Source organism: Vulpes vulpes, chromosome 12, assembly GCF_048418805.1.
Source record: "Vulpes vulpes isolate BD-2025 chromosome 12, VulVul3, whole genome shotgun sequence".
In the NCBI taxonomy this organism is placed as follows: domain Eukaryota; kingdom Metazoa; phylum Chordata; class Mammalia; order Carnivora; family Canidae; genus Vulpes; species Vulpes vulpes.
The window spans coordinates 122,493,395-122,516,981 of record NC_132791.1 but is presented as its reverse complement, the minus strand read 5'-3'; the positions used below and the strand labels follow the sequence as shown (position 1 = coordinate 122,516,981).

Genomic DNA, 23,587 nt, shown 5'->3' with positions numbered 1-23,587 from the left:
AACATAATAGAATGGCTAAGAAACAGGGCAGAAATTGTTTAATGAAGAAAATAAAATTTAAGATTAAAAAAATTGGTAGAAAATAGCAATGTCAAACTTGTGTTCAAAGGAAGCTAAGTAGACTTTCATCAAAGCCTTTCTTCATCCCTACATTGGTAAGGCAAAACGTCTGGTCAGATTAGGATTCCATTTTAAAAAGGAAATATATGAACAAAATGGATGTATGCAAAAACATGGGCCTTCTATATTAATCTGTTTAACTTACTCACCATGGTCCACAAGCCAGGCCATACATAAAGAATTCAGCTTTTCGTCAAAGAACTCCACACCCTATAGACACAGAAGATCCCATTAATACATATCTCCAAAGGTCAGAAATCAAGAAGGTCTATTTACATTACATCAAAATGGCCTGAAAGCTAAAAAAAACATGTTTCCAAATAAGCTGAATGCACAAACTAGCCAGAAAAGGAACAGCATTGAATCTGATTTACAAACTGTTAAGTCTATTTTATTAGACAGTGATCATAAACAAAGAAAAGCCTAAGCGAGATGGCCCAAGCCCTGCTAAGTGGGAGAGAAGAGGAGGACCAGGTGCCAGATACAACAGCGCAGATGAGCTGGAAGGAACACACTATGGACAGTTTCCCAAGCAGTATCTAGATTATTTGTAAAAATGAATTAACCCAGGAAAGTATCTGTCAATAATAATAGTTCTCAATTTTTTCCCTTTGTGGTGAATATCATAATAAACCCTTACGGATGAAGGAAGTGAGAAGAAGAAACAGAGAGACTCACAATTAGAGAACGTCTGCGATGATGGGAGGAAGCAGAGGACAGAGAATAAAGCAGGCACAAGACTCCAGGGAAAGTGGCCTCAGCAGAGTCACAGGTGGAACCATACTGACCTTCCCAGTTCTGCTCCTCCTGGCAACAGGCAGCCACCCCAGTACAGGCGGTTTTACACACACCTGCCTCTGGGAGGGCTTCTACTGCAGGTGGGAACAGTGCTGGGGTATCTAGTGCCTCCTCTGTGGGGTCTACCTGTCCTGACAGTGGTTTTATTTCTTTGGAGGCTAAGGCGTTACTAACCAGTGAGTATTTTAAATGAAGACATGTCATACCAAGTGTCTTTGAAAATAATGACCTAAGGAAACAGCTTTATGGTAACAGATTATGAATAGGTTTTAGCATACACAGGATTACTACGTCAGCCTTCAAAAACTTCCTTTTCATTTCAGGTTATGGATTTTTCTGAAGTCTTAATTCACTTTTATCTCCCAATTCATGTGGCTCAACTTTACATTTACTCATCATGGTCCACCAGGCAGGCCATACATAAGTTCTTGAAAGAATTTTATAAACTAACTACCTGATACAAAAATTTTTACAGATAAGGAGAAAAATAAGGATAAAATATACTTCAACCAGGATGTTAAAGATACTGAACAAAACGCTCACGATTAATGTGTGCCACCCCCTGCCAGACAGGTAGGAGTCGGCTAAACGCAATCACCACCTGCCTTGCTTCCATACTCCCTCCACCACAGAGCTGACCTTTGCCAACGGCCCAGGTCTAAGGGAGCAGAGGTTAAAAGAAATGATACTAAAACTGCCCCTCCCTTGTAGACAGCTGTTTCAGTTTTTAGCAAACCAGTCAGGCGCTCCTGCTTTCCACTCTGGAGAGGAGATGCAGGTCAGTCACCAGGGAAGAAGAGAAGATGATCGTCAGCACTTGGGAGTGACAGAGGACAAACCCATGACAAGGTGACTTCACCTGACCCTGCTAGCTATTCACTGATACTCTGGCATCTGCTTTGAATTTTACAAAACATAATGCCACAGACACGCAAGGGCATACTTCATAAATTAAATATGCCCAAATAAGCAATACAGATTCAGTGGTCCAAGAAGAAAAAATTAGTCCCACATGCTGTGATCCAAAAGTCATGGAAGGGGGAATCCCTGGGTGGCTCAGCAGTTTAGCGCCTGCCTTCGGCCCAGGGTGTGATCCTGGAGTCCCGCATAGGGCTCCTTGTATGGAGCCTGCTTCTCCCTCTGCCTGTGTCTCTGCCTCTCTCTCTGTGTCTGTCATGAATAAATAAATAAAATCTTAAAAAAAAAAAGTCATGGAAGGAGGGTGAGAGTGGACACAAATCACAGAAGGTTAGCTATAAACTAATGAAGTGTAGGAGCTTTCTCAAAAAATATTCACGTATTTATTCCTTCGACACTGAACAAATGTTACGTGCCTAATTCCTGCCAGGTTCTGGCAAGCACTGCAAGTGAAACACTCAACACAGCCGCTGCCCGAGAAGAGATCACTTGTCATCTCCCCAGCTAGATTTTCACAGACCGTTCCAATACACTGTAGCATGTGCTACCAGCAGAGGAAAGGCATATCACACCTAACACTATCTAGGGCACTTAATAAAAGAGAAAGGAAAGGATGTGGCTGTAAAACCCAGCACTGAAATTCTAATTAATCTGATGATCAGTTCGAGTAAAACTAACCATGAAACTTAAAATAGTAACGCATGGTGTGTTACTGTGCTCTCTGGCCTCCGGACTTCAAACTCCTTTCCTATGTGATGAGGTCTCAACTTCCTTTAACCAGAATGTAGGAAAAGGGGTCTTCAGGGGCATTTTGCTCAGAATATAGGCAAACAGCTGCCCTGTGCAAAAATCAAAGTTTTAGAGACACTAAATATCATACTATGTTTTTTTTTTTTTTTTACTATGTTATTTTTTTATTAAGAAACTGATTATAGGGATGCCTGGGTGGCTCAGCAGTTGAACGTCTGCCTTTGGCTGAGGGTGTAATCCCGGAATCCGGGATCGAGTCCCACATCGGGCTCCCTACGAGAAGCCTGCTTCTCCCTCTGCCTGTGTCTCTGCCTCTCTCTTTTTGTGTCTCTCATGAGTAGATAAATAAATCTTTTTTAAAAAAAGAAAGAAAGAAACTGATTATATTCTACTATGGCTTTGCTTTTAGGTGGTGATAAGGCGAAATGTGTTTCTATAACATCTTTTTGTTAGAAGTTAACGCACTAATGAAAATAAAAACCATTCTACAGCCAACTAGGTCAGACCACATTTTCATGCATCTAAGTGAACATAATCCTATGAGCTCTGTGTGCCTCCTATGTATGACGGTCAATCCGCTCCACTATCTGAGGCTACCGTTCACTTTATGGAGCACACATACTCACCAGCTGGCCCGCCAGCAGTGGCATATACTCAATGATGGCCAGCCTGACTCTCCACTTGGCATCTTCAGCCAGCTCCACTATGGCAGGAAGGAGAGACTGAGAAAGTTGACGGATCCCAATCACTTCATTTACACAATCCAAATTAGAGATGATATTCAAACGAACTTCTGGACACTGCAAATACACGAGCCCCAAAAGAACACTTGTAAGAATCAAGTTCTCTGCCTAATATTCTCCTACTGAGGACGTAAAAACTGCCTTGAGGATTACATGTAATAATACAGGTAAAGCCTTTATGATCATGCCTAACAGACAGGATTACTCAATAAATGTTAGCCACCATTACAATTTTGATGCTACCTTTAAACTTAAATTAAAAACATCTAAAACAAAGATACATTAGCTTTAAAGAGAAGACACCAGTGCATATTATGCAGAGAGGATACAAAGACATTTTCAGGTCTGCATCAATGGCTCCCTGTGCTCATTTTCTGCAAAACTTGTAACTCCAAACCCAAACACAGGAATTGTCACTGGTTTAAAATAAGCTACCTTTTTTTATCCTTTCATCCCTGCTTCGGGTTCTATTTTAGTGAAACCCCAAACCAAAACCAAACCAAATCACTGACTATCAAAGGCAATGGAATTTTTAGCCAGACTCACCTCATCCTTTAACTGAGCTAAAAAGAGAGGTAGAAGATGTTCAATGGTATTCTCTTTGCCCAAAATGGTAGACAATCCCATAATTACAGAAGCTAGAGCTGATTTGACGTGTTGATTTGTATCAGATACTAATTCCTAAAATAAAATCAAAATTAAAAGCCTTTCTTTTTTGGCAAGACAACAGAAACTTCCATACCCTCTCCAAAAGAATTTAAAGAGACAGCACTATTTCAATATTGATTAGTTGATCAATTTCCTAAGGCCATCTGTTAAGACAATGGAAACCTACGCACCAGAAAGCATTTTGCAATCACAAACACAAGTAACAAGGAGCAGTGTCACATGAACGTAACTGTCCCAATCATTCCTTATCCACCCTCAAACTCAAAGAACTGGGATCCCTGGGTGGCGCAGCGGTTTAGCGCCTGCCTTTGGCCCAGGGCGCGATCCTGGAGACCCGGGATCGAATCCCACGTCTGGCTCCCGGTGCATGGAGCCTGCTTCTCCCTCTGCCTATGTCTCTGCCTCTCTATCTCTCTCTGTGACTATCATAGGTAAATAAATAAAAAATTTAAAAAAATTTAAAAAAAACTCAAAGAACTTTAAGGTAAAACAAAGAAACAAAAAACTGAGGTAAAGTTTACCTTGTAACATACAGGGCCGGGTGAAACAAAAAAATAACCTAGTTAGGTTTACCTTTATATAGGGCAGAATTTGATTCATAATTATGGTCTCTCTACCTTCAGTGGGCAAGTTCTCACAAAGTTCTGCAAGAGAGAAATAGAAAAAACTGATGCTTACAGTCATTTACGAGGAGCCAGGTTTATCAACAGTTTCAACTTAAATCATGTTTAAGCAAATAAGCTCCAAGAAGGGAAAACAGCTCTTATTATAAATGTACTTTTCATCAGTCTTGCCATATACACCAATCCAATCTGCAAAGGCATTTTTTTTTACAAAAACAAGATAAAATGGTTATCTGGTTTTAAATACAGAGAGTAGAAGCCTTGTTGACAATGTAACATACCCACACATTGAAGCCGTCTTTTATTTAAAAACACATCCCACAACAAAAAGCACACACAATTCACTGACATTTAAAAAATGCCAAATGAATGATACATCCTGCAACATAAATTGAACTCCTTCACCTTTTACTTTGTGGGCAGCAGCTGCTCGGACTTCAGCTTCACAGTCTTTAAGTAGGTTCTGAAAGGCGGGGATGAGGTCGTGTAAGGTGATTTTAGGGCCCACAGCTTTCTGGAGCTAGAAGACAATTTGTACAGGTTTTAATGTAAACTAACAAGTTAACTAACATGAATGAAATAAAACAGTGTAACCTTCAAGTACGTTCTTGCTAAAAACACTTCAAATTCAGAAGAATTAATTCAGAAACTTTTGGTACACAGCAAATCTGTGGGTTTCAAGATTTTTTTTCTCTTAGTACTTAAAAAACGTCAGGACAGTAATTTTACCTCTGAAAACTTATCAGCTACCATGTAGCGGACCCTCCAAGATTTATCTTCTGCTGCTTGCCGAAGCGTAGGCATCACCAAAGCCTCGAGGTCCTCTTGAGACAGTAACTGAGCAATGCTGACACAGGCTTCCACAGCTAGGAGACGCACTGAATCCTACAGGAAGAAAATTTCTTTCTGTTGGGACACCTGGGTGGCTCAGTGGTTGAGCATCTGCCTTCGGCTCAGGGCGTGATCCCGGGATCGAATCGAATCCCCCATCGGGCTTCCTGTGAGAAGTCTGCTTCTCCCTCTACCTATGTCTCTGCTTCTCTCTGGGTCTCTCATGAATAAATAAAATCTCTTACAAAAAAAAATTCTTTCTGTTAATCAGACAAGACTGAGGCAGAGCCACAGGGCAGTAGAGAATGCGTGGCATAGGGCAGTGCTATGGGTGTCCTTCAAAAGAAACGAAACAAAACACATTACACAGCTTCATGTCTTTATGTCTTGAAACACACTTTGCATAGCAAATCCATAGAAGTAGAAACAACCTTGTTCTAGTGTGAAAGTAAGGTGATTCCCTTGGTTAGAGTGCAAAATTTTTATTAAGGAAAATGAAATAAAAATGTAAAAATTAAATTTTAAAAAAGAACATTTTAATGATATCTTTAAGGCCTTCCTATAATAAACTGTTGAGGGATTAAAAAAAATGACAACTATACTTGAGCAAACTATTCAACACCTCACAAGAAAAACAAGAGAATAAGGGTAAGGGACAGGAAGCTAAGTTGTCAAAATTCTCCATTTGGGCTGGCAGTGATAGTAGGCATGAGATGATGACTTGGAAAGAAATACACAGAAAAACAAAACAGTAATTAAAAAAAAAAAAACCACCATCCACTGGATTTCAATGTAAGAATCAGGGACAGAATAACTGAGGTAGCCAAGCCTAGAAAAATTCAGCAAAACAAATTTAGAAACGTATAAGATGAATGAACTCAATGTCCTAAGTATAAACTGCCAAGTTTCAATGTGATGCCTATGTGTCCCTGAGCAAGCAGAAATACTCAATTAGACAAATCAATGAAAAATTATGAATTGAGATTAAAGCTTTAGGAATCATAAATATGTAAGTAGAAGCTAAAAATACGTCAAGATAAGCACCCAAGAGGGACAGACCAAAACCTTGAACAGCATGTGTCCATATATGATTATGTATTTTTTATGTACAACATACACATACATATACACAAGAGAGATAGCGACTCAACTTTCCAAAATATTACAAATATTTTAAATTGCTGGTCAACAATAATTTACTATATGCCCAGAACACTCACTCCTCTATCCAAATGAATAAGCCAAAAAAGGCTAGAACTTGGTTCTTGGTAGTAACTATACAAATATTTTTGGAATCCAAAAACAATGTTAAATCAAGGGACTACTATGATCTATGGAAATATATACTAATAAATATTTGTTAATCCCTTTTCCCCTCTATACCTGCTCCTCCTCCCAAAATCTTCTCCATCTCAGCACCACCATCCAGACAGTATGGGCTCAAGCCAAAAATCAAGGTCTCCTTGATTGCTCTTCCCCTCATCCCATGCAATCCCACTGTAATCCTAATGACGCTACCTCTAAATCTGCCTCTAGATTCTCTGTGCCTTCACTGTACCACCCTTGTTCATCATGGTGTCTTGTCTGGATTATTGCAGAAGTCTCCTAACTGGTCTTTCTGTTTGTAATCTCACCCCTACCCCTTACAATTCGGCTTTCACTCAGAAGCCAGAATATTATTTTTAAAATGTAAATTAGGACCCCTGTGATATGTCCCCTATCTTATCCAACCTCATAGCCTACCAGAGTCCCTATCACCCACTATGTGCCAAGGCTAGATGTCCTCTCCTGGAATTCTCTTTTCCTGGAGCTCTGGCTTTCTAGGAAAGGGCATGGCTGGCATTTTCTTCTGTGTCTCAGTTTATATTACCTTCTCAGAGTCCTTCTCTAACCAGTCTAGCTAGATGAATGCTGTATAATCACTCCATATTACATCATCCTACTTTATTTTCATCATAGCCTTTATCATTGTTAATGCTTTTTTTTTTTTTTTAATCTGTTTACTATCTGTTTTCCTTCATCAAAATGTACACTCCATGACAGAAGGGCCTTTGTATCCTGGCACCACAACAGTGCCTAATATGTAGCAGATACTCAATAAATATTTTTTCAATGAATGAATAAGCCAGGAAGAGCAATTCTATCAGTGTCAGATGGAATATACATACACATATTTGACAACTAGGCACTTAGTATTTTTTCTAATATATCACAACTAGAAATTATAGGTCTCTTAACAAAAAATACAATCCCACATATGAAGTGGTCTTATCACCCAAAAATATCAAATCTAAATCTTATTAAGCCTCTAGATCAGAGATGGGACAAACACTGCCTAAATCCAGGACTGTAGCTACCTTATGTAAATAAAGTGTTATGGGAACATGATGCCCATTAGTTTACACATTATAGTGCTTTTGTGTTACAAGAGCAGAGTTGAGTAGTTACAACAGAAACTGGTCCACAAAGCTAAAAATATTTACTACCTGGCTCTTTATAGAAAAAGTTTGCAAACCCTCCTCCCCCATCCTAGATGCAACTATCAATTTGCAGGAAATACAGAGGACAAAGGAAATATTAAATTATACCATGAGAAGCATAATCAACAAATTCCTAAATGAAGATTCTAAACCTATGCTGTCCAATGTGATAACCACAACCCCACCTGTGGCTTCTGAGTAAATGAAGTATGGTTAGTGTCACATGTTCAAGTGAGGATTATTTTGGAAATACTGGGTTAAGTAAAATGAATTATTAAAATTAATTTCCCACTGTTTACTTTTTAAAATGTGACTACTAGAAAACTTAAAATGAAGTTTAACTTAAAATTAACCTACAATGTTTAAGTAAAAACATTACAAAGAGAAGCAGGAGGTGGTTACCAGGAAAGTCAAGATAAAGTATTATCCGAAGCAGGCAGAGTGTGACTGTATTTGGGAGGGAGCTTGTGGTGGGCTTCTAGGGTAGTGGCTTTCCAAGTTCCGTTTGCTAATAAGATGACTTTATCTTATTCATTGAGTTGTATATTTTGTACTCTTTTCTGTTATTTTAATAACATTTTTAAATTATTTTGAAAGCAAAATTTACCATCTCTCAATCTTGAATCTGAAAATGACACTCATCAGTACGTATCTGGGGCTCCTGGTCCTATACATGTGAAGTGATTCTAGGGTACACACTAGGCAAATTAAGACTCTAAAAGGATTCTTCTAGAGTCCAGAAACTCTGGGGGCTGATTCCTCTGAACCACAAAGGGAAACAGTACAGCCTGGCTGTGAAGACTGCAAACTCTGGAGCCAACTGTGCAACTGTGTCTGCTAACTATGCAACCCTGAAAAGTTACTTTAATTTTCTGTGTTGTTTCCTTTTTTTTTTTTTTTAAGATTTTTTAAATTTATTCAGGAGAAACACAAACACACACAGGCAGAGACACAGGCAGAGGGAAAAGCAGGCTCTATGCAGGGAGCCCGATGTGGGACTCGATCCTGGGTTTCCAGGACCACACCCTGGGCTGAAGGCGGCGCTAAACCGCTGTGCCACCCGGGCTGCCCTCTGTGTTGTTTCCTACTACATCACACGGCGTTTCTACCTCATGAGGGTATTGTGAAGACCAAAGCACTTCTTACATGTAAACCTCTTAAAACAGGCTGAGAAAAATTACATACTTAATGTAGGTGCTCCTTATTGTTACTATTTCTACTCCCAAAAAGATACAGACCCTTGGATTTAAAATTGCTGTTATGCAAAGTCAGCCTATATACTCATCCAGAGGATAGAGAGGGTCAAACACCCTTCTTAACAGACGCTATGCTTGAAAGTCAAAAATTCCACGCAACTCCTCCCCCCATGATTGGCTGCTATGGGCAAAAAAGGTATGTTACCCCTTAACGTAGATTTGGTCTCCCTTCTAATGTGGCTCCCATTTCCTTTTTTCTTTTAAAAAAAAGAATTTATTTGACAGAAAGAGAACACAAGCACACAAGCAGGGGGAAAGGCAGAGAGAGAGGGAGAAGCAGGCTCCACGCTGAGCAGGAACCCTGTGATCATGATCTGAGCCGAAGGCAGATGCTTAACCGACTGAGCCACCCAGGCACCCTCCCATGTCTTCTTTGACTCTTCTTTTAACCGCTGCTAATATAACAGAAAATCATGGTCTGGCTAAGAAACAAATATAAGGACATTGAGATGGGTCATATTAAACTTTATCTAGCCCAGAATTAAGCATCAATTTGGCAAAAAGGATCTTAACAAGAGAATCAACACTCCCCAAAGAAATCCTTAAAATGTCAGAAGAGAGGACTCTATCCATGTACTTTAAATACTAAAGGCTAACTTACCTGTTCATCTGAAGCTAGATTAGTGAACAGTGGAACAATTTCACTTTTCACACTGTCTAATTCCAAAACTTTTGCAAATTCGCCCAGTTTGGAAGCGGCAGCACGTCGTACCATTGGAGTGTCATCTGAGCACAAGGAACGGAAGTGCCTGGGGCAAACAAAATAATGAAGGTATTTCCTCTCAAATACCATGGATTAAACACCCCCCAACACACACACACATACCTACATACACACACACACACACACACACACACAGAGCCATTTTAGAGGTTTTCTCTTACAAACATCAGTGCTTAGGCTTTGACTCACAGAAGTAACAAGTATAAACAAAACCACTAGTATATTCAACTTAATGATAAAAAGTCATGTTACCACATCTGCTATCCTATCAGCCACTCACTGGTAACAGGGTATTATTGTGTAAATTGTCAGCTATGAGTTCCCAGTAATCCCAAATAACTGAGAAAACATCATATCTTACTGTCTAATCTCTGCCTTGACAGCATTTGACGCCCTGGGATAGCAAACGCTGAACAAACCACATGCAGATGTGCGAGAAGTGAACCAATCACCACTCGCCAGGCGTTTCACCAGAGGTACAAAATGTGCTTCCAAAGCAACAGGAGTATGCTCCTGGGAGATCTGCCTCAGGGACTCCACAGCCTTGTCTCGAACCACAGTCTCTTCCACAGTTGCCAAACTTTCCAAAGGAGGCTGAATAGATCAAAAAGGAAAATCAGAGAAGAAAACTTACTGAATCAGGTTAGCTACACATTATCACCTTTTAAAGTGACTGAAGGGAGGTGGTACATGTAACCAGAATGTTAGCTACATCACACCAAATGGTTACTTTCAGTTCACACGGTGATAACATATGGTGCGTCCAACCTGAAGACACGACTTCTGTAGGACAGCCAAGATCTCATGTCCCAGATGGCAATTCCCAGATGGTGTCTACAAATGACACAGTGGAGACTTGACACAATATTAATATTACCACGAGCTGAATGACTAGGTTTAAAAGATATGTAGCCAAATTCAGATAAGATCATGTTTATTTCCTCAAGAGTGAGTACAGAAACATGAGCAACGCTGAGCACCACAATTACATTATGACATCCCAGCAGGCCACTGACCTACAATCTCTAGAGTATTATTTGACCATTCCTGGAAATGCAGGCAACCCTTGTGCACTAGAGCCACACCATCAACATATGAAAGAATACATCCAGAATCTTGTGAGGAAGATACAAAGCAGGAGTTGGAGAACAATGGAGAGTACAGACCTGGTAGGAACCCTTTTCTACAGCTGCAGAGACCAGGAGGGTAGGTCTGGACTAGGATGAGTAAGTGAATATGACACAGCCCCATGAAAAGAGCAAGAGGGCTAGTCCTCTGAACCTCGACCTGGGTTTGCATCTGAGCTAGGTATATTCAGCATATGCCATGAGCTGCAAATATTCAACACAAAATCCACATACAGAACTGACCAAGAGATGAAACACAATTATGAATCAAAGGAAAGTGTGTCTACCTAATAATACATTTCAAAAATCATTTGATACACAGAAGTAGAAAGTACTGAGCTTTCCTAAAAGGTATTTCACAAGCCATTTGAGAAGATACTGTGTTCTTACTCACTTGTGACTGCCTTATGATCTACCATTGCCTTCCCCGAGCTCCTCTCGTATAGCATCACTGGATAGTCTCTGTCACCACTATACAGTAAGGCCAACCTCCTGACAATCAACGAGGAGTTTTCTCTGGATCTGAACTCTGCCTGTTTCTCCCAGCTCTCTCCCTGTGGCCTCCCCTACCATCCTTCGTATGCCGGCTCAACATCCAGCAAGGCAACCTGTTTCACACTTTGAAACCCCTGAATCAATGAATAATTACTGCTATACTGTAGTACTAAGGACAGAGAAAAAACAAGGCAGACAGGATCCTTGCTCTAGGGGGCTCTACAGTCTAGTGGAGGAAGATAACCGATCAAGAAAACAATCATATGGTGAGAAGTACTCTGTGAAGAAACAGAATAGGATGATGTGGTAAGGGGATGACTAGGAGGCAATTTCAGGTTAGGCATTCACGGAAGGCCTCTCTGAGAAGATACACTGAAGTTGGTTCTGAATGACAAGGAACTAGCCACCAGAAGCTCAAAGAACAGCAGAAGGAATACCTAGGCCAATAATCACAAGGCAACAATAAGCTTGGTTTCTTCAAAGAACAAAAACACCACCACTATAAATAGAATGAAGTTCTCAAGAGGAACATGACATGAGATAAATTCACACAGATAGTTTGTCCCTTAATTTACAAAACCTAAGGCAGGAATTTGGATTTTCAAAGAGCTGAGACTGGAAGTATCCACTTGCTGGGTGAAGAGCGAACCAGAAGGATTGGGTAGAAGGCAACTGTCAAGATGTTACTGGAGTAATCTAGAGGAAAGATTTTGAGATCTGGGGAGAGGAAAGGAAAGAAGAGCTAGGTAATAGTGGGGAAGAAGGAAAGTGAACTGATTTGGAATATGTACAGAAGCCATAGGAATTACTAATGGATTGAATGTGGGAAATGAGGGAAAGAGGATACAAGAACGTCTTCTAGGTTTTGGGTTGTCCAAGGGGGTAGACAGTGATGCCATTTACTGAGATGGGCCCACTAAATGAGAGCCATACTGTAGGGAGAAAAATTGAGTTCTGTTTCAGGCATGTTAAATTTGAAATGCCTGTTTGACATACAAGTGAGAAAATCATAGGCAGATACGTAGAAAGATATAAGCAGTATTTATATCCATGGAAAGGTCAGAGGTAGAAATAGAAATCAGAAATCAGCATCATATAGACAGTATTTAAGCCATGAAGCAAACACCACTATTTGGTCCAACTGCTGAATTCCTAGTCATCCTTCAAAACCTAGTTCAGACATCATCTCCCAAGTGGTTTTCTCCTTTCTACTATTTAGGTACCTTCTATGTGCTTCTATTTTTCCATCTAACACTGTACAGTAATTACTTGTTGACACAGAAGGGCAGAGACCTCATTCCATTCACACTGGTGAATACTCTAACATCAGTGCCTGATACAGTAGGCTCTCAGTAAATGTCAGCCACTGTGAACCGAACTCCTCAAATTCAGTCAGTCAGAAGCAAGCCGTAGACTTACAATCAAAGATAAAAAGCTAATGGACATTTCCAGGGAAGCTGACTAGTTCAGTCTGTAGAGCATGTGGTTCTTAATCTTAGGGTTGTGAGTTCGAGCCCCCAGGCTGGCTGTATAGATTACTTAAATAAATAAAAACTTTAAAAAAAGAGAGAGAAGCTAACATTTCCAGAATCATGACACTATGAGATAAGAATTAAGATCTCCAATTTTAGAGTGGTGAGGGGGAGAACTCCTAAAAACAATCAAACCTTTTTTCTCCCAAATTCTAACAAGTCCACAGAGGCATGAAAAAAAAAAAGGAAAAAAAAAGAAGAAATTCTTATGTTCACAGTCAGAAAGAGAAAGGGTTAATTGAGTCCAAAGTGCCTACATTGTTTTCTCAATAGCCAATACTGTGACAATCCATTAAAAAAGTAATAATAGTAAGTCTGCGTTAAAAATGCTGTAGTGGGGTATCCCTGGGTGGCTCAGCAGTTTAGCTCTGCCTTCAGCCCAGAGTGTGATCCTGGAGTCCCGGGATCGAGTCCCACATCAGGCTCCCTGCATGGAGCCTGCTTCTCCCTCTGCCTGTGTCTCTGCCTCTCTCTCTCTCTCTCTCTCTCTCTCTCTCTCTCTCTCTGTGTGTGTCTATCATTAACAAATAAAATCTTTTTAAAAAAATGCTGTAGTGTTCCGATCACCACACAATGTATCGTTTATACTGGAGAAGCTCTAGAAGAATGGCAGGCAGAAGTACTTACCAGCAAACAGTGGGCAAAGTCAGGACCTCCCACCAGGCCAGTGAAATTTCCCAGTTGCTCAGCAAGAGCTAACAGTACCTCATCTTCATCATAAATTGTATCTGGAAATGACAACAACCCAATACTCATCAACAAGGATAGCTGGCCCAAAGCGGGATACTCACACAAAACTATAAACCCTCCATGTCTAACTAGATGGTCCTGTGGATCCTAACAGCATTCTGGATCCACTTTACACAATGAGTTAGAAATTGACAATCTTGTATCAATTACCTTCCCCTTGGCTAAACAGTCACCATCTTAATATATCTGGCCACAAGTTTAGTACGTTAGAGCATGTGTAACAAATTCTAAAGAAGAGTCGAAGTACTGAAAGCCATTGGAAAATGGAAACGGCCATGCCTTTTCTTTAAACAAAACATTCCCGTACCCGTAAGGAATGGCAGCAGTTCTGTTCGCGTCCTTTCGACTCCAAGCGCTAGAGCAATTGTTGATAACTTCTTAATACTGTTGAGACGGAGCTGTGAGGAGAAGAAAGCGGAAAGCATGAAGCGCACAACTGTGATTTAGACCAAAAGATGAAAAGTGACAAACAAGTGAGGTAACGACACGCTCAGTGACAATGAGGAAAACCCTCCACTGAGATCTTATTCTGTAGGGAACCTCGGGAGCAGTGCAACACAGCTTCACTTGAGCCAGAGGAAGGTCTCTCGAGAGCCACACTCAAAGGAAAAAGAGCACTACATCCAGGAAGCGAGGCAACTTCCACACACGCGGCGGCGGCGGCGGCGGCGGCGGCGGCGCCCTGTTAGCAGGTGAAACGGCTGGATACCACCCTTGCCTTCCCACAAAGGCAAGCCAGAGCGAACACACCGACTCCTCTCGGTTAATAAGCCGCCTCACCCTTTCCGCCCAACAAGCCAGGCCGGTTTCCAGGCCGAGGGGAAGGCTCCATCCACCCGCAGCTCGGCCGCGCCGCCCTCCGCCCGCCCGGCCGGGACGCGCGTTCCCCTCGCACCGCCCGGAAGGGGCGCCCGGCGGGAAGCCGGTGCTCGCACAACCGCCGGGATCGCGGCGACGCCTCAGGCGCCGAGAGGAGCGGAGCTGGAGACGTCCAGAGGAAAGTCGGGTCGAGTCAGCGCAGCTCCTCGGGGGGCTTTATCTTCCTCCCCATCAAATTTCTGCTCCGAGTCGGGCTCTTCCAGTCCCCCGGCCTCCCCCACCGCGGAGCCGACCTTCCTCCTTCCCCACCACACGCCCGGCCGGGCCCGCCTCCACTCCCCGGCCCCATTCCAGTACCTGCACGTCCTCATTGCGGAGCTCGTCGATTAAAACCGCGATCGGGTAGAGCGAATCGTCTCCATCTCCTCCCGCTGCCCCCGGGCCGGTCCCGGGCCCCGCTGCGCCCGCCATGTTCTTTCTCCTCCGGCTGGTCGCCGCCGCCCGCCCCGCGCCCAGGCCCCGCCCCCGCGCCGCGCCCAGGCCCCGCCCCGCGCCCAGGCCCCGCCCCCGCGCCGCGCCCAGGCCCCGCCCAGCTCCCAGGCCCCGCCCCGCGCTGCTGAGGCCGGCGCTCCCACCCGGCGGAGGCGGGGCGGCTGAGCCTCTACCCCGCTGGCGGAGGTCCCCGCGCGGACCCGGCTGCGGGAGCTGCACGTTTGAACTCCAGAAGAAGGGTGGGCTGAGAAAGCGAACGGAGCCCCCGCATCCTTTACGCAACCGAAAGAAACAGGGGCAGGAATTCATTCTGCTCATGATGGGCCGCAGGGGTCAGGGCCCTACCTGAGTGATGCGAACTGTGCTCCTGGGACTCTGGCGGACCAAAGAGGATGATGCCCAACGCCAGGAGGAAAACAAATTTAGCGCCTCCCCTGACTTCATCCTGGCCCCGAGCCACCGGGTTTCCAGGCCAATTTCCCCCGCTAGCCTCAAGCTTCCCCAGAACCCCCACCCCCACCCCCCACCTCTTCCTCTGGCCTGGGAGCCAGAATTGTATCTGGCTTCTGCTCCGTAAGACAAATAACGCGGGCGGTGAGAGAAAATGAACACTGCTGTCCAAACTCCCCAGTCAATATTTTTTCCGCTTTTTCCATGCAAGCTGTTAAAAACATGCTGCTCTCTTGTTTTTGTGTTTCTTTTCAGTTTGGTACTGGAATGGTGCCTTCTGTTGTTTTTTCTTCCTCCCTCTTTTAGGTCTTTAGCATGCTACAAGCACAACAATCAAGCAAAACTAGGACAAGCTTTAATCCTTCCAAATTGGGTGGAGTGGCTACTTTGATTGTACGAGAAAGGCTCAACTGGCCTCCCTAGAACTCTAGAGTCCTCAAAGGCACCAGGAGGAGGAGGTGAGGGGCCTGGAGTTGTTTCTTTCAAAACTTAATGGAAAGTTTTCCTTTACCCTTCTGAGGCAGCACAGAACAACTAGAATGGCCCCTCTTTTTTTGTTTTGGGACTATAATTTAAGCAGTTTAAACTGATAAACTCCATAGTGATCACAAGCTCCAAAAGTAATTGTAGATCTAATTAATAAACATTATTAATAAACGCAATTCAGGAGACATTTTAAACATGGCATTCATAGGAAAAAAAAAAAAACAATAGATAGAACCTTTGGTAGGTGTGAAAGTTTGGGAACCACTGGACCTGAACAGTAGCTCTCAAATTAAGTCTGTGGATGTTTTCTGCATGGCTTCAGTTTGGTTTTCATTTTGGTAATAATTTTTAGATTTATATAAACATATTCTGGACTATATGGATGATCACTTTATAACCAGTATTGCCATACTATTTCAAGACTCAGGTTTGCATGTGTGTGCTTTTACCCTTTTAGGATAAAGAAAAAAGAACAGAAGTGGATTTAAAATGAAAATGGTGTTTTCATGCACAAAATGAAAGCCACATGACATCATGGAAATACACTGTCGCAGCATTTCCAAGAGTGAGAAAACAGGTATTACAGGTCACTTGGTGGCAGAGGCACGTTCACCTCAAAAGAAGCTGAGCATTCACAGTCAATACCTGGGTCACAGTACAGGGAATAATTCAGTATCTTGTCTTTGATTTGTAGCTCTATTTTGTTTTGTTTTGTTTTTAGTGTATAAGAACTATAAATAAAAGAACATTATATTCCTCCTTTATATTTGCCAGTTTAAATAACATTGTAATAAAAATAATTTAAGTTGCCTGAGAGTTTTCACAATTTTTTTTTCCTTTAGAAATGGATCCAAATAACACTCAAGGTTGGATTTTGTACTTTACCAGTTAGAAGATCAGAGGGGGTTCCTACTGGCATGGGAAGGAGAAATCTGTTCCCTTAGACTTGATGTAAAAAGTCTTCAGAAATGGTGGAGGAAGCAAGCAGAGAGAAGCACATTAAGTCAGTTCCACGCATATCATCATCTACATGTTAGCTCAAGCTCAGATGAGCCTCACTTTGAACAAAAATAAGCACACTGATTAATGCTAAGCTATTTTGTTTAAAACTTGGATATGCTTTCCTTACCCAAGCACAATGAACTGGATACCTAAGAAATAACTATGATTAAATATGAAGTCACAAGCTGAAAAAAGTAGGTGCCAAAAAATTGCCTGGTTTGAGAGTCATCAATTCTAGACTTCAATTCTGACCTCTCTGACTCACTGTGATCTACCTCTCTCCCTATATACCTCAATCCCACCTCCCACCCCCTCAGTCCTAATAAAACAGAGTCAACCACTTCTGGGTCCCTCTCTAGTTACTGTGATGATTGTGAAAATGGAACAGGTAGTAAACATGGAGATGCTAATAAATCCTTCAATAAAGAAACTAATTAAAACAGACTACAGCAGAAAGAGGCTACTTCATAAACTGGGCCAAATGGAAACTGGAACAAAATCTAAGTCTTTTGGGGAGTGTGACCCACAGACTGTCTGAATGACCTAAGACGCGTGTTGAAAAATGCAGGTTCCTGGCCTGCACCCTAGATCCAATGAATCCAAACCCAGAAAGCAGGGCAGGGCATGTTACTGGGTACCCCTGTGATTCTAATGTACAATGATATTTCAAAGTCATTGATTTAAAAGCATCTGGAAAATAATTTCCATGTCAATAAGCAGCTGTTCAGGAAGAGTCTGAAGAGTCTCTGGAGGCCACCTCTTGAAGAGAAGAAGTAAATGACAGCTAAAACTGCTTGTCAATAAGTAATTCTGTCCCTAGACGGCTAAAGCTGCTTATCAATAAGTATTTCTGTCTCTACTGGCTATGGTTTTTGCCAAATTAAACTGATCCCTCTTTTGCCGGACTTCTGGAATTCAGCTAAGTACTTACAAATACAGCACTGTCATTCTGAGCTGCTGCTACACGCTCTTCCTCTGTATTGCGCTCCTCTGGTCTCTTCCCCACACCCCCACCCCACCCCAACACACACATGCACACAAGAAACTAATGACCAGGGAGCACCAGAAGCAACAGCTGAGATTAGGCTGGGAGTTTAAAGCAACACTTGGGAAACAGTGTAACAGTCTCAGCACAAAAGCCCTGAGTTCTGACACCCACATCCAGTCCACTCTAGTGAATCAAGGAAGATAGGGTCAAACTTGTCCTATTCCTGTCACACAAAGCTTCAAGAATATGGAGAAGCACAAGCAGATGGGATCAATAGACATCAAGTCCTGTGCTTATAACGGCTCCCAGTGTCACAGCAGAAAAAACGGGTCAGCCCAAGGAAGTCTAAAGGACATCACTGTCATGCTCTCTGGCCTCTCGCCTCATATTTATTCAGTTCGCCTCTTCCTCACCATCCACAGGGCTTTACAAAACAAATGCTCATTCAAGCTGATCTGCTCTAGAGCCCACCCCCCCACCCCCCAGAAAGAGAAGGCCAAGTGCAAGACACCTTGCAGGTGGTTCTTTCAAGGCAGACCCAGAAGCATCCCACTGAAAAGGCAACCAAGAAATAATACATGAAAAAAATTTTAATTAAAAAAAAAAAGTGATCGGGATCCCTGGGTGGCTCAGGGGTTTAGCGCCTACCTTTGGCCCAGGGTGTGATCCTGGGGTCCCGGGATCGAGTCCCACATCAGGCTCCCTGCATGGAGCCTGCTTCTCCCTCTGCCTGCATCTCCGCCTCTCTCTCTGTCTCTAATGAATAAATAAAATCTAAAAAAAAATAAATTAAAATTAAAATTTAAAAAAAAAGTGGTAGATGGTCCAGTTCACACACAGAAAACCTGAGGTACAGGCAGGCATTTTCCAATTATCTTCATTTAGCAAGATGACCCTGGTAAATGGATTCCCAGGTCTGTACCTAATTCATTGCAAAGCAGTAATTATCACCATTGCATTAATGATATTTTGAATTTTTATTTATACAAAGACTGTCTTAAATCCTGTGGAACTCAAATATTTTCACCTCAAAATTTTAATTGCATTTTACAACTGAATTGCATAAAGAAGAAGAGGCCTTGCCTAGAGTCACACAATGAATTACAATGAATGAAGAAGCTGTGAAACTCATAGTCATGGGTTTTTTTTTTTTAAGATTTTATTTATTCATTCATGAGAGACAGAGAGAGAGAGAGAGGCAGAGACACAGACAGAGGGAGAAGCAGGCTCCACGCAAGAAGCCTGGTGTGGGACTCAATCCCAGGACTCTAGGATCATACCCTGAGCCGAATACAGACACTCGACCACTGAGCCACCCAGCTGTCCCCATAGTCATGGATTATTACTACTCCTTGCTTCATCCTCTACCTCCATGCCACAGTTTATCACTAGATATAAAAAAGGTGTTGGATTTCCAGAGCAAAACTTCTCTTGAATTCTTGAGAAGCTCAAATCAAAGAAATGAAACAGCCAGTTCCGATTCAGGGCAGTACACAGAGAAGTTAAAATAGGGGCAACTGGAAATAGTGAAAGGGAATAAAGGGGAAAGGAGAGAAAATGAGTGAAAATATCAGCAAGGGTGACAAAAAATGAGAGACACCTAACTCTGGGAAGCAAACATAGGTAGTGGAAAGGGAGGTGGGCGGGGGGTTGGGGTGACTGGGTGACAGGCACTGATGGGGGCATTTGGCGGGATGAGCACTGGGTGTTATGCTATATGTTGGCAAATTGAACTCCAATAAAAAATATATATATAAAAAAATAAGGGATCCCTGGGTGGCGCAGCGGTTTGGCGCCTGCCTTTGGCCCAGGGCGCGATCCTGGAGACCCAGGATCGAATCCCACATCAGGCTCCCGGTGCATGGAGCCTGCTTCTCCCTCTGCCTATGTCTCTGCCTCTCTCTCTCTCTCTGTGACTATCATAAATAAATAAAAATTAAAAAAAAAATTTTTAAAAAAAATAAAATAAAATAAAATAGGGTCAACTGGGTGGCTTCGTCAGTTAGGTATCTGAATCTTGATCTTAGCTTAGGTCTTGAGATCATGAGTTCAAACTCAGAGTCATGAGTTTGCGCCCCACATTGTGCTCCACGCTAGGCATGGAGACTTAAAAACAAAAAAACAGGTATACACTGGAGTCAAGATGATCTAGATTGACATCCCTGCTCTGCCAATTACGAGTTATGTGACTTTGGACAAGTAACCTACCCTCTCTAAATCTTGGTTTCTACATCTATAGAATAGAGCTATAAAGCTTACCTCATGTGGTTGTTAAGATTAAATAATGCATGTGTAGTGCTTTGATTAGTACCTAACAAGAGTAAACCCTCAAATATTAGTCATTAATAGTTATCTATTGAGGAAGTAGAAGAAGGAAAGAAAACAGTCCAACAGAGCTTTGGCAACAGACTGCCAGAATGAAAAGATGAAAGGAGTACATGACTTATAGAAGACATAACTCAAGGTCTTCCAGAAGGTTTTTCTCATTGGCAAAATAGGGGCAAATCCCAGCTGAGGTCTCATGAGGTTCTTGTGAGGAATACTATCCACAATGGAAAGTACTTTGTAAAGGAAAAGTGTGGCACAAATGTTAGAGGTCATTGATCATCAAGCACTCACTATGCTGGAGCCCACAGCAAACAAAAGAAAAGAACATTTAGAGACCTGTGCTCTGGGTGTGCAGGCCCCCACATCCCCCAGAACAGCAGCCAGATCGAGTACTTCCTCCAACCTCAAGGGCGGGTTTAAGTACAACAGACCCCGAGGTCAAACCATCATGGCGGCTTTTCTCCAAAGTCTGAGGTGTTCGGGTTCTATTATGGGCTCCGACATTCTCAGGACAGACCTCTGGTTATCTTGTCAGATGCTCTACACAGCTCAACAAAAACTCTTGGTTACAAAACAAACAAACAAATAAAAACAAACTTCTTGTTACAGCGTTAAATGCAAAAGCAAGGTACGCAGTGTTATTGAAGTTGTGGCCACTTAAACAGAAAATGCTCGGAAATAATAGATTGCTCCTAAACAGGCAGTATTAAAATATCTTAAGATTGAAAAAAAAAAAAAAAAAAAAAAAGCAAGTGCCAGAACAGTGTACACAGTATCTTATCAAAGTAGAATACACACACATGCTTGTAGAAGCATTAAAAATAATTTTTTAAAGGTTCTAGAACATATAAGAATCACATTGGTTGGTTATGGGAAGATAACAGGGTACTGGGGAAGAGGATAGAAGGGAGATTTTTCAGTGTTCAATATACCCATCTGACCTTTTGTTTTTTTTAACATATACTATATTCCAGATTTTACATGAATTTCACCCATTTTTCTGTCTTTTATCTGTTTCAGGACCCAACCTGGGATACCAATATCCAAGATATTTACACTTTTTGAATTCTGAACCATGAAAATTCTTACATATTCAAACAAACCAGCCTTTTGGCTCTTGGTTAGTTACCACACTATAGACTAGACTCTGCCACTCTCTGGTTGGTTTTCCCCATGGTATCCATAGATATGTATAAAAGCCCTCTCCTGCCAGATATTCCTTGTCTAGCCTGGCTATGTCCACAGAGTCCAGATTCTGTCTTTATTTTTATAAGCCTTTACCACCTGTCTCACACCAGACCCAACCAATGTAAGTAGTTTTCAGCATGGAGGTACACTGTTCCCAGGTTCCAGCTAGACAGAGGTTTGATTTAGCAAAAACAGACTACTTAAAATATTCCTTGTTCCCTAGAAGCTTTTTCCTGTAGTGTCCCCTGGAAATAGCATTTTCCCCACTTCCTTTCCTGATCTGCCCAGCAGAACTATCAGGAAAAAGGTCAGAAGAATAAGAAAGAACCAGTGCCAAGACCCCCTGGCCATGCCACTCACATCTCAGCAGAAATTCAGCTGGGACTGTAATCAGAAACCGGAATTTCCACTAACTTCTAGGACTTCAGGAAACCAGCTCCCTTTCTGATCTAGCCGTGTGATTAAAATTAGCTGGGCCACACAGTGTTCTAAAAAAGCCCCTAGAAAGACTCACTCTTACTAGGACAGCCTCCAGGCTGTGATTCCTGGAGGCAGATTTAGAAGGTGGTAAAATGACTGAACCGACTTTGACTAAGTCACATTCTTATCTCTGCCTGTCTAATCATTCCAGACACTTCAACATAATATCCAAAAAGGAGCTAGAGGGCTCTGGACTCCAAAGAGGTCTTGAAATAGGGAGTATGAAGTCATGGTTAAGAAGACTTGAATCCCAGGCTTGCAATTTCCTACCTAGGTGATCTTGGGCAAGATGTATAACATCTCTTGACATCAGATTAAGAAGAAGATAATAATAGTTATCAAACTCGTAAGGTTGTTGTAAGGATTATGTGAGAAAAAAGCAACTTGAAACATTCCTGATATATAGTAAATGCTTAAAAGATGTTAGCTATTATTCGTATTATTCCTTGCAGAGCAAATCTCACCATCTAGAGGGTGTAAGAAAGAAAAAAAGTGAAAGAAAGAAAGAAAAAAAAAAAAAAAACCCATGATCTGTTCGATAGCACCTATACTAAAATTGGAACAATACAGAGAAGATTAGCATGGCCTCTCACAAGGATGACATGCAAAATTGTGAAGCATTCTATAATTTAAAAACAACAAAAGGGGGCACTTGGGTGGTTTAGTCTGTTAAGTGTATGCCTTCAGCTTAGATCACAGTCCTGGGATCCTGAGCTCCAACCCCACACCGGGCTCCCTGCTTAGCAGGGAGTCTGCTTCTCCCTTTCCCTCTCCATGCACCCCTCCACTCCCTGCTCATACTCTCACTTTCTAGCTCTACCTCTCTCAAGTAAATAAGAAATCTTAAAAATAACAATGCACTTCCCATATAGTTCTAAGATTGAGTTCAAAAGAGGTTATCAGGCGTCACACAGATAAAGAAGGAAATCTCCTATATCAAAGAGCTAAAACTTCTCTGGTCCTCAAAGCCTGTCTGCCTAGGTGGGTACCCTATAAATGTAAATCATCTGCAAATATTATCTTTTCATTCCGTGATCTGCACAGGAGGAGCAATCAGAGGTATTCTAAAGCTGTTACTTTACAGGGACACAGCTCCTGCTAAGTGCTAGTACTTTTCTTCAGCTACTGTGCTGGGGATAATGGGTGGGCATTTGATGGAGGGGAATGCCCTGCCCATTCACATATCCTTTGGGTTGCCTTTGACAATATCAGTAAGTGAGCAGATGCAAAGTCAAGATTGTGTGTAGGATGCAGTTTGCTCCTGTTTGGAAACCTTAACAATGGGCAATCGGCAGGTAATTAAACCCGAAAGTAGCTGCTTCCCCCTCTCAACCAAACACATGCCTTTTGTTACCTCTGAATAACATGGAGGTCATGTTAAAGAGAACTGAAATTAACTGAGAACTGACCTGAGGATCATTTCCCAACCAGGGAATCACTGTTGCAACGGATGATGCATTCTCCCATAAATCATGAGCATGGTTTTCTCCTGGAAATTTTCACAATTTCAACAACGTAACAGAGCAATGTAGGGATGA

General features: G+C 42.1%; 1 protein-coding gene, 1 long non-coding RNA gene and 1 other non-coding gene across 9 annotated transcripts in view; 1 reads left to right on the top strand and 2 right to left on the bottom strand.

Moving 5' to 3' along the window:
- PPP2R1B (protein phosphatase 2 scaffold subunit Abeta) overlaps window positions 1-15,186 on the bottom strand; it is a 71,702-nt gene extending 56,516 nt beyond the window's left edge. For 3 of the 7 annotated variants that reach the window (XM_072729834.1, XM_072729833.1, XM_072729832.1), the window contains exons 1-11: window positions 14,993-15,151; window positions 14,124-14,214; window positions 13,694-13,794; window positions 10,274-10,506; window positions 9,790-9,937; window positions 5,351-5,506; window positions 5,027-5,141; window positions 4,572-4,642; window positions 3,876-4,010; window positions 3,213-3,386; window positions 270-330 (exon numbers count right to left, since the gene is read on the bottom strand). In XM_072729834.1, coding sequence (XP_072585935.1) covers window positions 270-330; window positions 3,213-3,386; window positions 3,876-4,010; window positions 4,572-4,642; window positions 5,027-5,141; window positions 5,351-5,506; window positions 9,790-9,937; window positions 10,274-10,506; window positions 13,694-13,794; window positions 14,124-14,214; window positions 14,993-15,106 — 1,399 coding nt within the window. In that variant the 5' untranslated portion in view covers window positions 15,107-15,151. Of the gene's footprint in view, window positions 1-269; window positions 331-3,212; window positions 3,387-3,875; window positions 4,011-4,571; window positions 4,643-5,026; window positions 5,142-5,350; window positions 5,507-9,789; window positions 9,938-10,273; window positions 10,507-10,680; window positions 10,747-13,693; window positions 13,795-14,123; window positions 14,215-14,992 lie in introns of all 7 variants that reach the window. The other 4 variants (XM_072729831.1, XM_026006814.2, XM_072729836.1 and 1 more) reach the window with 3 other exon arrangements.
- Window positions 15,187-15,286: 100 nt separating this feature from the next.
- On the bottom strand, window positions 15,287-17,026 carry LOC140594701 (uncharacterized). The gene is made up of 3 exons (XR_011995819.1): window positions 16,949-17,026; window positions 15,473-15,502; window positions 15,287-15,371 (listed from the first exon to the last, which is right to left on the bottom strand). It is a non-coding gene; the product is annotated as an uncharacterized lncRNA (long non-coding RNA).
- Window positions 17,027-22,577: 5,551 nt separating this feature from the next.
- Window positions 22,578-22,681, top strand: LOC112926011 (U6 spliceosomal RNA). Its single transcript, XR_003236240.1, has one exon. It is a non-coding gene; the product is annotated as a U6 spliceosomal RNA (small nuclear RNA).
- Window positions 22,682-23,587: the final 906 nt, after the last annotated feature.